This window comes from Ambystoma mexicanum, chromosome 11 (assembly GCF_040938575.1).
Source record: "Ambystoma mexicanum isolate Mex_15411 chromosome 11, UKY_AmexF1_1, whole genome shotgun sequence".
In the NCBI taxonomy this organism is placed as follows: Eukaryota; Metazoa; Chordata; class Amphibia; order Caudata; family Ambystomatidae; genus Ambystoma; species Ambystoma mexicanum.
Genome location: NC_090934.1, coordinates 1,451,815,330 through 1,451,829,428, shown reverse-complemented (window position 1 = coordinate 1,451,829,428; position 14,099 = coordinate 1,451,815,330). Strand labels below are relative to the sequence as shown.

The 14,099-nt window shown below is 46.7% G+C and overlaps 1 protein-coding gene across 3 annotated transcripts in view; it reads right to left on the bottom strand.

Moving 5' to 3' along the window:
* The window catches only part of MTFMT (mitochondrial methionyl-tRNA formyltransferase), a 99,746-nt gene that overhangs the window by 18,269 nt on the left and 67,378 nt on the right, over positions 1-14,099 (bottom strand). For all 3 annotated transcript variants that reach the window (XM_069625097.1, XM_069625099.1, XM_069625098.1), the window contains one exon: positions 13,082-13,163. In XM_069625097.1, the coding sequence (XP_069481198.1) occupies positions 13,082-13,163 (82 nt within the window). The remainder of the gene's footprint in view (positions 1-13,081; positions 13,164-14,099) is intronic.

Here is a 14,099-nt window from a genome sequence, read left to right as displayed (position 1 = left end):
CACAGATAAGCCTGGCTGCTTATCACGCTACCAACCTGTGTAGTACAGACGTATACCAATGGTTGGGTTCCTATTGCCAGGTGGTCAGAGTTGTTGTAGTGCACCCAAAGGGCACAGCATACAATCTTGCCTAGCATAGTATACGGAAACCAGGCTGCTGTGGTCACACCTTATTACTGCGCCAGAAAAAAAATGATGCTGGAGATCTTACCCAACTTTATTTCTCTTGATCATTACTGGAAGTGTAATAACGGGGATCAATCCCAACTGTGAGGTAATGTCGTGGGAGAGAAAGGAAAGAAGGTGGCGGTTTGTGAACACTTCTATGCACATTGTCAGCTAAAGTTGCAAAAAGGCGCTTTTACTTTTAATGCGGGTTGCATCATGTTAAAAGGCTCACGCTGCCCTTGGTTCCATTTTAATAGAAGTTAAGACTAATTTGCTAATATTTGCAGTTGTACATTAAAAGCCACAAATGGCGTGTGTGCTGTCAGTTGATTTAAATAGCCTAGACCCGATTTTTACATCACGTGTGGCAATAACTGTAGCTGATTCAACAAGTGCTGCTCTTTGTAATAATTCGACTATGTGCAGGAATTAAGCGCATCCTGATGCGATTGGTCCCGAGAGCGGGTGGACTGTCAAGGACCCCAGGGCTTACCTGCAAATATCATTGCCGCGTCCCGCGTTCAAGCGAAGTGTTGCTGTGGTCCCTGCTTGTTGCCATGTAATGAGGGGATGACTTGGCAACTAAGTCCCTTGTTTGTGTCATTGCCGACTGTCTGTTTGTCTACAGGTTTAGAGTCGGCCATGTTGTAATGTACTTTGTGATAACCTCTTCATGGGAAACACGAACTGAGTGCTAATCACAGCGTTCTATTCCTTAACTGTGTGGGAATTTTAAGGCATATTCTAACTCTTCAGAACTGTAACCAACACAGTACTACGGTTCCCACAATACACCACTGAGAATCCCATGAGACAAACCTAGTAACAATTGGAACGTGACTACGAGTTTTAATGCATTTCGAGCTTCAAATACTCCTGTATGAATCAAATAATAAATGGTAACATAAGATTCCCACACAGCTAAGGAATAGAACGCTGTGATTAGCACTCAGTTCGTGTCTCCCATGAAGGGGTTATCACAAAGTACATTACAACATGGCCGACTCTAAACCTGTAGACAGACAGTCAGCAATGACACAAACAAGGGACTTAGTTGCCAAGTCATCCCCTCATTACATGGCAACAAGCAGGGACCACAGCAACACTTCGCTTGAACGCGGGACGCGGCAATGATATTTGCAGGTAAGCCCTGGTGTCCTTGACAGCCCACCCGCTCTCAGGAGCAATCGCATCAGGATGCGCTTAATTCCAGCACATAGTCGAATTATTACAAAGAGCAGCACTTGTTGAATCAGCTACAGTTATTGCCACATGTGATGTAAAAATTGGGTCTAAGCTATTTAAATTAACTGACAGCACACACGCCATTTGTGGCTTTTAATGTACAACCGCAATTATTAGCAAATTAGTCTTAACTTCTATTAAAATGGAACCAAGGGCAGCGCAAACCTTTTAACATGATGCAACCCGCATTAAAAGTAAAAGCGCCTTTTTGCAACTTTAGCTGACAATGTGCATAGAAGTGTTCACAAACCGCCATCTTCTTTCCTTTCTCTCCCACGCCCTTACCTCACAGTTGGGATTGATCCCCGTTATAACACTTCCAGTAATGATCAAGAGAAATAAAGTTGGGTAAGATCACCAGCATAATTTTTTTTCTGGCGCAGTAATAAGGTGTGACCACAGCAGCCTGGTTTCCTAATTAAACAAATGGAGTTGAGGAACTCCAAGTCTCCGTTCTATGGCACACCAATTCGACAGTGCACATTTTTGCATTTAATCAGAGCGCGGGTGTTCTAAGTGATATCAACCCAAAGGTTCCTTCAAAATCTGTAGCATAGTATAAGGTTTTAGGAGGGATACAAAGTATCCCTCAATCCTTAAGAACTGCAGTTAATAAGACCAATCTCAAAGGAGAACCCAAAGGGTTCCAGCAACACTGCCCATAAGGAGCTGTGTCCTGCAAAAGTAAAACACATATTCCTTAAGAGATACGGAGGAAAGTAGACTCCATAGTAAAAAGGTAAAACAGAGAAAGCAGAGTTCCAAAAGACAGTGTCCATAAGAATGAATGAGTGGAAAAAGGCTCCACTCGTTCAGGATAGAAAGAAAAAAAGTGCTGGGGGGGGGGGGCCTCACTGGGAGTGGGGATGAAGCATAAAAATGATAAATCTCTAACAGGAGCGACTCCACTCGTGGGGACAATACTTTGACTTCTCCTGTAATGACTATATTCAACAAAGATGCTTCTTTGTCCCCATTGGCTGCAGATACTGCGGGATATCGCCTGAACGCTACACCCCTTGTGTTTGTGATATGTATAAAAACAAGAGGAACTTTGAACGAACGGAAGAGATTCCTACAGAGTGAGGAGAGAAACCACTACGCAGAGATGAGCCTCTGTAGCAACAATGCCTAATGAACATAGGGTATCCAGTCAAAATGTCGAAAACTTTTGGTCGAATGACAAAAATGTCGAAAAAATTATGTCTAAATATTTTTTTCGATTTGCTTTCTACTTTTTATTTACATGTTTTTTTTTGGATTCCGTAAGTAAAAAAAGGGTTAAAACTGAAATGTTTTTTTAAAAAAGGTCAGTTGGTGGGGGAACCCCACCCATTTCTAACAAAACACAAACAGAAAAAAGACATTCGAAATGTTTTTTCAACATTATTTTTCCGACATTTTGACTTTCGACCAAATGTTATTCAAAATAGTGACTGTAAACCTGAACATAGTATATCAAGACTGGAATAGCCAACAAGGCTACTAAAGACTGATGCATAGGCGTCCTACTGGGAACAGAGTGAAAGGAAGGCGATTGCTTGGCTGCAAGGCCAGGCAAGTGTATGAGGCCACACAAACCTGCAGTACCCGAGCGAGCAGACACCCTAAAAGTGAAATACTAGAATTGTGAAACAAGACACATAAGAGAACCACAGTACTTTGGGGGATCCATCTGCCTTGAAGGTTAAAGAAAGAAAGTGCCTTGTTGAGTAATTTCGGGAGGGTTTTGGACATTTTAAATAAAGCTGGTGAAAAGCAAAATAAGCAAATGTTTTTTGGGGTGCGGGGGCGTTGCGAAAGCGAAACCCATAAGAAGATATTTATGATTTTCACCAGGAGAGTCTATGCAAAGACTTTGAGGACTATGCCATCGAGTTCTAAAGGAACTTTGAAAGTTCATTGTAAGTGGGGCCAGACAGCAGCCCATACCGAGGCAATTGTGCAAGCCTCCCCTTTTTCTTTTAAGTTAGGAATTTTTCTAATGTGGTAGTGTTATGGAGAATTCTCAAAATGTGGCAATTCCTCTCTATCTTGGAGACCCCCAGCTCTTTTGCTGAACTTTGGGACTCTAATTCTTGTTTGTTTTCTGTGTTTATTTTCTTTGGTTATGGAGTTTTTAATCAACTCCATAGGCATCATCCTTTTTATTTGTGTCACACAGCACCCTCAGTGCAGTGACACAGGGATGTCTTTTAGACTTCCAAAAAGGTTTAAATACCTTCTCTGGAATAAGCTACTGTTTCCCAGAGAATGTAAAGTTAAATTGACTTTCCAAGTCTTTTCAAATTCCTAGACCCAGCGCACACTATCTTACAATAGAGTGCTGGAGGGGTTACCTAGTATCCCCTGTGTCTAGAACTCATGTAGCAGTCAAATTCTACCCCTTCCAATCGAAATGGCTGCCGTCAGTGGTTTTACAACAAACTGCTATGATTTCTCCCGACCGCGAACACAGGTAGCTAAAAACCGCGGGAGCAATATTTTTCTAGATGGTAACTTAAGCCCCTTTGTTTAAACAGGTCCCGGTCGTCTTTTTTCGCCATTTTCTTTTGGAAAGGTCATTCTAGTGTGCGTCTCTGCACGCCAAACTAGGTTTGGTCCCTTTGTATCTATGCCTTTGGCGGGCTTCAGGACTGAACACCGCCTCTGGCGTCTTAGTGTCTGGGGTGGGCAGGAAGTGAGGGAGGTGCCCGAAACTCCCTCTCCTTAGTCTGCTAGGAGACCCAAATGCACTCTGGCGTGAATGACTGGCTGACTGTCCGGCAAGGACAGCCACCCTGCTGGGCGAGTGGCAGCTAGGCTGGAATGAAAGGGAGAAAACTGTTTAAAAGGCGAGTCTCTTGGACTGAAAAGCAGAGTCGACCACTGGAACGAAAGACCCGAAGACGAGCTGGAAGAGGACGGATGCTGCAACTCCTGGACCGTTGGTTTGCCCGGTGAAGCCCTGCTGCAGGTCCGAATTGCCAAGTTCATCTCGACAGAGAAGCCCCTTCAAGGACGACTTCTTCCGTTGAGTTGGTGGGACCAATCAACTCATAAGCCACCAGCATACCATTCTCAGAACTGGTTAGGATTAACCAGGGGGAAGGAGCCCAGCTTGTGTGCTTGACTACAGCTACTCGAACCGAAGACCCTCCATTTTGCCAGCTTGTTTGACCCATCCCTGCGCAATGCTGGAGTGCCCCGACGTCCTCCCTTTTGTCCCCATGATAGAGGCTCAGGAACAGTGAGATCTGCAGGAACTGCTAGGAACCAACGTCTTCAGGTGCATCTTTTCTTTGTATTAAAGTACTGTGCCAACGCGATTGAGAGAACTACCTCTCGAAGTGAAAGTTTGTGAAACTTTCCTAACTTGCAGGCCTAATCAGCTTGTGACCCAACATATGATTCTTTTTCATACAAACTACTTCTGAGAACTTTGGCAAAGACTTTACAGTTTACTTTACAAGAGTTACAGTAAAGTACAGTAGTTCTTTACAAGAACTGCTCTTTCCTATCCAAGACAATAGTCCATTGACTTTGGCCTAGGCCTATTGAACTGAATCGAGTCATCTAGTGAACAAACTATTTGCACGGTCTAAGAAAGTATTTGTGATTATTCTATTAACTTGCGCCTTTGTCCTCCTATTTAAAGTGACTGAAATGCCAGTTTGCTCCTATTTCAGGGGAGCCTAATTTACTTAGAAACTTATTGGTTTGGTACTGAAGTGTATTTGTGTATGATATTAAGTTGCCTCCTTCTAGTGAATGTTTTCTAAATGACTGTGTAATAAATTAATAAGTGCTTTACCAAGAAACCTTGAGTGGAAGTGTCTACTTGAACCACTGTCATTGTAAGACCTCTGTGTAACCTCTTATACTGCTCACATTCCCTCTGAGTTAAGCCTAGCTGCTCAGCTCGCTACCAAAAACTGTGTAGTACAGACGTATACCAAAGGTTGGTTTTGCTTACACCTGTAGTCCTAATTGTATGTGGTGGTCCCAGAGGGTACTGCATGCAATTCTGCCTAACAGATGGGGCAAAATTTAGTTCGGATTCGGACAGAAGACTTTAATTTGGACTTCACATTCATCCTAAAGTTCAATTTTGCTAGGCAGGGAACTTCCCTCATAGCTATAGGGCTAGTTAGGCGCTTTGCTTTTTATTTAAACAAACATCTTTTTTTTTTAAACTTTTATTTTTGTCGGCAGAGGTTCACAAGGCACATACTTCAAGGCAACAAACAATTAAATCAAGCATAGCATAAAGCATCGTCGTGGTTACAGAATATAGTTCCAACAGTGGTTATAGAGCATCAACAATACAGAAATACACAGCAGAGATCACGGTGCATGGATGGAGACGGGGACAAGCCAGATCCAGGCGTGTTCTCACTTTGATTGTTGAGATATGTATTAAATTCGCTCCAGATGTTCCTGGGGCGAGATTGGGCGGGCAGCATTGTCAAGTATTCCTCCTCTCAGTTCCGCGACCATGTGAGCATACTCAGCCATTTATGAGATGCCGGTGGGAAGGAGCGCTTCCAGTTCTGAAGTATACATTTTTTGGCAATCATGCAGCTTATATTCAAAAACTTTGTCAAGCGCTTCGTTTCGTCAGACCTCCAGACCCCAAACAGAACTGCCAAAGGATCGGGATCAATTACAGTTTCAGTTACTGCACTTAGTGTATGAAGGACACTGTCCCAGAAATCGGACAATTTGTTACAGGTCCAGAACATATGCAAGTGATCAGCATCCACTGCCCTGCAGCGCGGGCAGAGGTGCACCTCAGAGCGAGCAAACCCCAATGTCCTGCGTGGTGTATAGTAAAGCCTATTGAGAAGCTTGTATTGCATGGCACAAAACGGAAATTGAGGGAAACATTTTGTGTGTGGCAGCACATGTCCTCCCACAATTCATCAGATATTTCCAGACCCAGTTCAGCCGACCATCCGTCGCACGCCCCAAGAGCCGGAGTGGGGATGATGTCTTGTAGGATTTGATACAGTGAAGAGACGACGCCACGTGCACCGCCCGAGTTGGCGATGTAGGCTATTGCCGGGTTATCTGTGGGCTCATCTGGAAAGGAGGGCCACATGGTGCGGAACGTGGCGCGAAGCCTGTAGTATTGAAGAGTCTCTAGGGGGGGGATCTGGTGTGCCCTGGTCTCCAGGTTTGGGGGCCTATGAATTTGCCTTCGGGATAGAAGTCGGACAGCGCCCGATACCCCAGTGCACCCCAGTGTCAGGCCAAAGCGGTATCAAGCGTGGGCTCCAGGCCAGGAAAGGCCCACACGGGAAGCCATTTGTAATATGGGGAGGGCCCACTTGTTGAGTGTAGCAGACGTGACCAGGCATACAGAGTCGCAGCAATGGGGTCGACGGGGGAATCAGATGTGTAGCATCGATGTAGTATCAAAGACATCAAGTTAATACCAGCGGAGGCAATCCATTCCAGTTTGACATGTGGGCGCACTGGGGAACCCGGGTACCCAATGAGTAGCATGCTGGGCCTGGGCCGCGATCCAGTATAGTTCTAGGTCCGGAGCAGCAATACCACCCCGTTTGTATGAAAGTACCATGTCAGTCCACTTCTTGCGCACCGCACCGGAGTGCCAGAGAAATTGTGCACAGAACGTATGCAATTTAGTGAAGTAAGCCCTCCCAGACAATATAGGAATGTTGCAAAAGGTGTATAAGAGCTTGGGGAGCAAGATCATTTTAATAAGGGATAGACGGCCAGCAACGGACAACGGGAGAGTGCGCCATCGTGAAATTTTGGTCTCAACTGTTCGTGCTACAGCTGAGTAATTATTGGCAAGCAAGGTGGGCTTAGTGAGGGACATCTGCACCCCAAGGTATCTAACACCCTCAGGGGCCCAGTGCAGGGGATACTCGGTGGTGGGCTGCAGGGTAGCCTTAGTGAGCGGGAAAATCTCCGATTTGGAATAGTTAATCGTAAATCCGGAGTGAGTGCCGACCCGGGTGATTTCTCTCAGTATGGGATCTAGATGGGTTGTGGGATCTCTGACGTATAGTAGGACATCGTCAGCATATAGAGAGATTATTTCAGGATCGTCAACCAGTCATACTCCTTTACGCGAGTGACGTGCATGGATAAAGTCCGCCATCGGTTCTATCACCAATGCGAAAAGAATCGGGGAGAAGGGACAGCCCTGTCTGGTGCCTCTGAATAGAGTGAACATCTCGGATGTTAGTGAGCTGACTCGTACCCGCGCAACGGGGGAAGTGTATAATAGTTTAATGAACCCTATCATGTTAGGGCCAATGCCCATTGTTTCGAGGACCAGCCACATGTATTTCCCAGAGACCATATCGAAGGCCTTCTGAGCGTCCAGCGTAACCGCTACGGCCTGGACGTCTTGATCTATACGGGACATGACATTGAATAATCTCCTGATGTTATGGGAGGTGGACCTGCCGGGGACAAAGCCTGCTTGGTCCTCTTGTACCAAGTGCGTCATAATGGGCAGAAAGCGGTTAGCAATGATCTTAGCAAAGATCTTTGTGTCTAGGTTCATGAGGGAGAGAGGTCTATAGGACCCGCACTCATCCTCAGGTTTACCTGGTATGAGCAGTACCGTGATGGCCGCTTCCCGCATGGAAGGGGGAAGGATAGCGGCTCGGAGTGCCTCATTCCATACCTCCAACAGTCGGGGGGCCAGAATAGCTAAGTGCTCTCGATAGAAGTCCGCCGTGATGCCGTCAGGTCCCGGCGCCTTGCCTATAGGTAAGTCTGAGATAGCCGATACTATCTCGTCTAGCGTAAACGGGGCATCCAACTGGTCCCGGGTCTGTGGGGAAATTTCCGTGGTGGGGATCTGGTCAAGGAGTTCTCGCATATGTTGTTCAGTATGCTCTATGGGCTGGGAGTAAAGGGATCTATAGAACTCGGTAAATATATCCAGTATTCGATGGTCCGCCCATTGAGCGTCACCATTCCGATCTTTTATGGAAGTGATCTGCGTACGGCCCAGTTCCCCCCTCACAAGTGTCGCAAGTGTCTTGCCGGGCCTGTCCCCCTACCCATATTTCCTAGCGGCCTGCGGGCGGCTGAAATAATGAACTTCGCTGGTTGCTAGAGTGTTAATCACCTGGAGCTCATCAGAGATTTGGGCCAGAGTGGTGGGGTCAGTCCCGGAGGAGCAACATTGCTCCAACCTTTTCAGTTTGGCCTCAGATTGCCCAAGAGCGGCTCTAATAGCTTTCAACACCCCCGCCTCCCGGGCAATAGACATACCCCTAATGTAAGCCTTTAAGGCCTCCCAGCTGACCGCGGCGGTCGTGTCTTGAAGAGAGTTAAGCTCAAAGAAGGACTCAATGTCAGCTAGTATCTCAGATTTAAACACAATGTATTTTAGAGCTTCGGACTTAAAGCGCCAGGTGCAGAGTGTTGGGATGGGAATTCCCAGTCCTACGGACAATGTGATTGGAGCGTGATCCGAGAATGTGCGGGGCAAAATGCGTGCATCTTCCACCCTACCCATGACCTCTCTAGAGACCAAAAACAGATCTATCCTGGACGAACTATCGTGTACAGAAAGAGTAATAGGTGTAATCCCGCTGCTGGGGGTGAAGTGTTCTCCAGGCGTCACAAATGTTGAGCGACTGCATGTGGCCATGCAGCCTGCGCGCCGCACCAGACAGAACTCTGGGTGCCGTGGCAGTTCTGTCCAGGGCAGTGTCCAGTATAAGGTTCAGATCCCCCCCCACCCCCCATATGATCTGCACCCCCACGAAGCGCAGCAGTTTGGTAGTTACAGTGTCAAAGAATTCCGGAGAATCTACGTTGGGACAGTAAGTGTTAACCAGCACGTACTCTTTATTGACCAGTGTGCAGTGTAGTATAACATAACGACCCTCAGGATCAACATAGCTTTTATGCAGCACAAACTTGATTGATTTGTGGATCATTGTGAGAACGCCCCTAGATTGTGTGGAGTAAGAGGTAAAGAACCTGGCAGAGCCCCATGATGGGACAACAGCCCTCGGAATGAGGCCCTCGGAGTGTGTCTCTTGTAGAAACAATATCTTGCAATTGTGTCTGTTAGCATATGCAACGATCTTGCGTGCCTTAGTGTGGTTGCTCAACCCCCGAATATTCTAGGAAATTATGACAGTAGCCATTTCAGAGGTAGGTATCTACAGACACAGTACCCACAAATCAGTGAACATCCCAGCTTCCGTGATGATATGAGCTCCCAAAGTTGGAACAGCAAGTGGGCATGTGGCCCTTCAGCATGCGCGCCGCGAAACCTCGTGTGCCTTTTTGTAAAACAACCCCCCACCACTAACCATGGATCAGCAGTGTGATCATCACCCACCCTTAACAGCGTGCAGTTGGGCCGTCCCCAACCTGGCCCAATCTGCCCCGAGGCCCAACTGGGGCCAACACATACCAAAGATTTGAGAAAAAACAGTGCAATCGCAATGGGGTGCGCCGTTGCCGTGCACTAGCATGCTTGGAGCCAAATGGCTCAGTTGCAAAACGAACAGTGGTGGCGGACTCGTGGCGCAGGCCCCACCCGCGGAGCGGGTAATCGGGGACAGCACACGAGTCCCTACGGTTCCGAAATAAACCAAAACAGTTTCGACAGTCAAATATCATACATCCCTGCATCCCATATGCAGTGAGCGGGGTATATCACTGAGAGATTAAGGACCTGAACAACAGGAGACAGAAATTGTGGTAGGACAACAGAACAATGCGAGACCAGCTCTGTGGAGTGCGTAGTAAGGATGTGCACATTAACGCTGCAGCTCGTAAGGACTGCAGGGGCGTGGGTCATCGCAGGCGCAGAACGTTACAATAAACAGAGCAGCCTTACCAGTACCACAGTGCAGATTAAGTAAACAAGTTCAATAAATGTCCACAGTCCGTGCCATTCGCAGTTGATTAGCGTCCACTCAGCCTTCTCTAGAGCCCTGAAGCGGTATTTGCATCTCGATGAATTTCACCGCCTCGTCTGGGACAGTGAAAAAGTACAGTTTGCCCTTATGAGTGAGTTTGAGACGAGCCGGGAATAAGATGGCATATGGTATATTGCGTTCCCTGAGCATTTTCTTGACGCCAAGGAATTGGCGTCTCTCCTGCTGCACCGCCACCGAAAAGTCTGGGAAGATTCTGATGGTGTGAGACTCCAGTCGCAGCTCCCCATTCTCCTGTGACATACGAAGGATGAGGTCCCTGTCGCAGTAATTAAGAATCTTGGCTATAATGGGTCTGGGGCTGTCAACAGGTCTGGGTCGCGGGGCAAGGGCCCGGTGAGCCCGCTCCACTGTGAAATAAGGGGAGAGGTCCGGATCCCCCAGCAAGTCCTTGATTAGTTGTTCGACTGCATCTTCCATGCGCCCCTTCAGGGCAGTTTCAGGGACCCCAATGATGCGAAGGTTGTTTCTGCGGGAGCGGGACTCCAAGTCATCACATTTTACTTTAACACTCTTCATGTGGTGCGATAAGGTGGCCACAGTGTCCTGAAGTAAGTGTATCGCATCTTCATTAGTGGAGATCCGGTTTTCAGCTTCAGTGATTCTAGATCCAGCCTGATCTACACGGGTCTTGAGCGAGGCGACATTCGCATTGATATCGTCAAGCTTCTCATGAAAGGAGGCAAAGTTTTTAGCCATTGATTCCATCATGGCAGTGAGGTCCGGCGCCGCCACCCCCGGATTAGGGTCGTTGTCAAGTTCTTCCTGCGGAGGCGACGTGTGGCCCACCTCCGGTCGAGGGACCGTCTTAGTGAATTTGTCCATGGCACCCCCTTTAGCAGATCCTTTGGAGCGACTCGACATGGCCGGAACCAGAGGGGGAGGTAGCAGGATGAAGGGAGCGGGCTCCGGCGGCGTAAAGCTCGGTTAGTTCAGCCAGTGAGTCGGGTATTGAAGAGATCCCGTGAGGGCACGACTGCCGTCCCCGCCGGTTCGCGCCAGGCAGCCCATCCCAGGTCCCCCGCGGCCGCAGATGGGCCGCCGACGCGCCTCCGTCGTCAGCGGCCTAGGCCCCCAGCGGAAAGGATTGTCCGGTGGGGCCGGGGCAGGAGCGAGCTGGCCCACTAGTGTAGTGTGTGCCCCAGGGTGCCAGGGGCAGAGCAGCCAGCAGCGAGTCCGACGGGAGGCACCCGGTCAGGTCACGATGAGAACAGGGCCCAGCGAAGGCCCAATGGCGGCGAGACACGGCGGGACAAAAATCTCCAGTTCCGAGGGTCCGATTTCTCCCAGAACTCGGCGTGCGGATAGAGCTCATTGGCCACAGTGCAGGGATCGTAGCAGGGATACAGGATCCAAAGCAGAACCGCAGATGTCAACGGATAAGAGGTGGCTAGGCACAGAGCTCTTGCACTAGGCAGCCATCTTGCAGGCAGCTCAACAGCGCCCCCCTTAAACAAACATCTTTAACCATGACCCAATGTAGTCCGAGTTCTTCTTCTGGTTCACAATAATAGGTTGATCAAAGAAGTAAATAGCCCAGCAAAAAAAGTTGCTTACAGCTTAAAGATCAATTTAAAGATGATTAAACAGAAGATACAAGCACCACACATTACTTATGGGCCTTCTACCAGATGTGGATGACTTTAATTCCAGATAACCTATCAAATGTTGATAAAATTCCACCTTGAAAGCCTAAGATGATCCAGGCATGACAGCAAGCGCTCCTAAACTCATATGCATGCAGAGCTCAGAGTACATAAGGTCTGCTGCACACATCGACAGATGATCACAGCTGTCTTGCACTTATCCTCTCATCCCAACTAACCAAACCCACCTGTTCTTTTTCAGAGCAGACAGAACACCTAGAGATCATGGAAATGGTAGAGGTGTGTGCTATTACCCTTCATAGCAAATTAAATCGAGGTAAGAGAGATCACGGGGAACGGGTGGGTGGTGGAGCAGCAATCAAGAGGCAATTTGAGCGAGGACGCAATGTTGCAGATCTACTAAAGTGCTTTTGTTATGTAACCAGCCGTTATTGACTGCATTCTAAACATTATGCCTTCAAAAGGACAAGGAAAAAACAATGTAATTTCCAAGCAATATTTATTTCAACAAGAAAACCTCCTTGCTCAATAGTACCTTGTTTTGCTGCAGGATTCTATAAAAACACCAAAGCGAAACAAACTAAGGGAAAATGCTTTGACAAGAGAGACCTGTTTACTTTTACATGACACCTAATGAATGCTTATGCCATCTTAAATTTGGCCAAGTTTGGAATTACATTATGAAGGTAGAATTGCCATTTAAATACAACTATAAAAAAAGATTGTCTAATTACTTTATTAACTAACTATTAATGCAACATTTTTACTTCTTGAACAAAACTTCAAAACAAGTATTGGTACCAGCACTTTGGACCTCGGGAGGGGTCATTATCGCTTAGGTCAACGCGATAATCACCCCTTCCTCGTCTATAAGGGTATTCAATATTTTATGTTTCATCCAACTATACACAATGTCTGGTTAAACAAATGTTTATGATGCTAAAAGGTAACATTTACGATTTACAAGTCACCTATCCCCTTAAATATGCCATTGGGCTTGCTCAGAAAATGTCAAGAGGATCAGTCATACAGCCCTATAGAGCACGCAGTGGGCGGATATTCACTTTGAGACAAATACCTGTGCTTGATGCACAGCAGCAGCAAGAGACAATCTTTGCAAATACATACCCTGCGATTCTGCAACATTGGGGGCTTCCACAAAATCTAATAGCTTCACAGTGCTTCCCATGTACACAGTCTGCAGTGGGATCTGAAAACAAAAGCAACATTTGGTTTAGTCCTGAATCACAAGTTTCAGGTGTTTACATTATTGTAAAGACAGAAAGTGGCAAGGAAAAATGAGCAGGTGCCAAATGCAGATTTTAATTTTCTTCCTCGGTTTGTTGAGAAGTAATGATCCTCCCCATGTAAATCTAACACTGCTGTATGAGGTAGGGAGGGAGCAAAGGATGAACAAGGAGTTGGCTGAACTGGCATTTAGATTACTCTGCAGAATCCGTTGGCTCAAAAATCAGAACGTATTTTACATTTAGCCATCCCTAAAAGAAATAACTAAAACTGAAACTGTTTGGAGCCTCAAAAGCAACTACTGCTCATGGAAAGGGAATGGCTGAAAAGGCGGCCACGATTGAAACAGACTTGTCAAAGGAAGGATGCTGTGTTAGAGCTGTGGTAGATTTTCATCTGTGAACGGTCTTGATTTATCTCACCAACTTGAGTGGACAAAATGAAAGGGTTGCTTCAGAAAACCTAAGCAATCACAACTTCAAAGGAACAATAAGGGAAGAACACATAAGAGTCAGTTTGATAATACAATGCAGCGTAAAAGAGTTGAGGAGAAAAAGAAGGCTCCTAAGAAAGCAATGCAGAGATTATGATAAATTTAAAAAGAGAAAAGGGCTTTACTTGCTGCTTTCCAGAGATGGAATAGATCCAAAAGACTCCTCCGATATCAGTGTGAGCGGGAAGAGATGTTAGTAGCTCACATTACCAGGAACAGCATGGTCACTGATGAATGTTGGAAAATCCTCAGTGCTCAGGACAGAGCGCTTGCATGATGGAGGAAACATGGTGTGCCTATTTGTGAGGCTTGTTTAACCACCCGCCGGGTGAAGAAGAGAATTCCCTGTTCAAAGTCCCATGGATTAGGTGTGTACGTGAGATATGTTAGAGATTTAATTAGCAA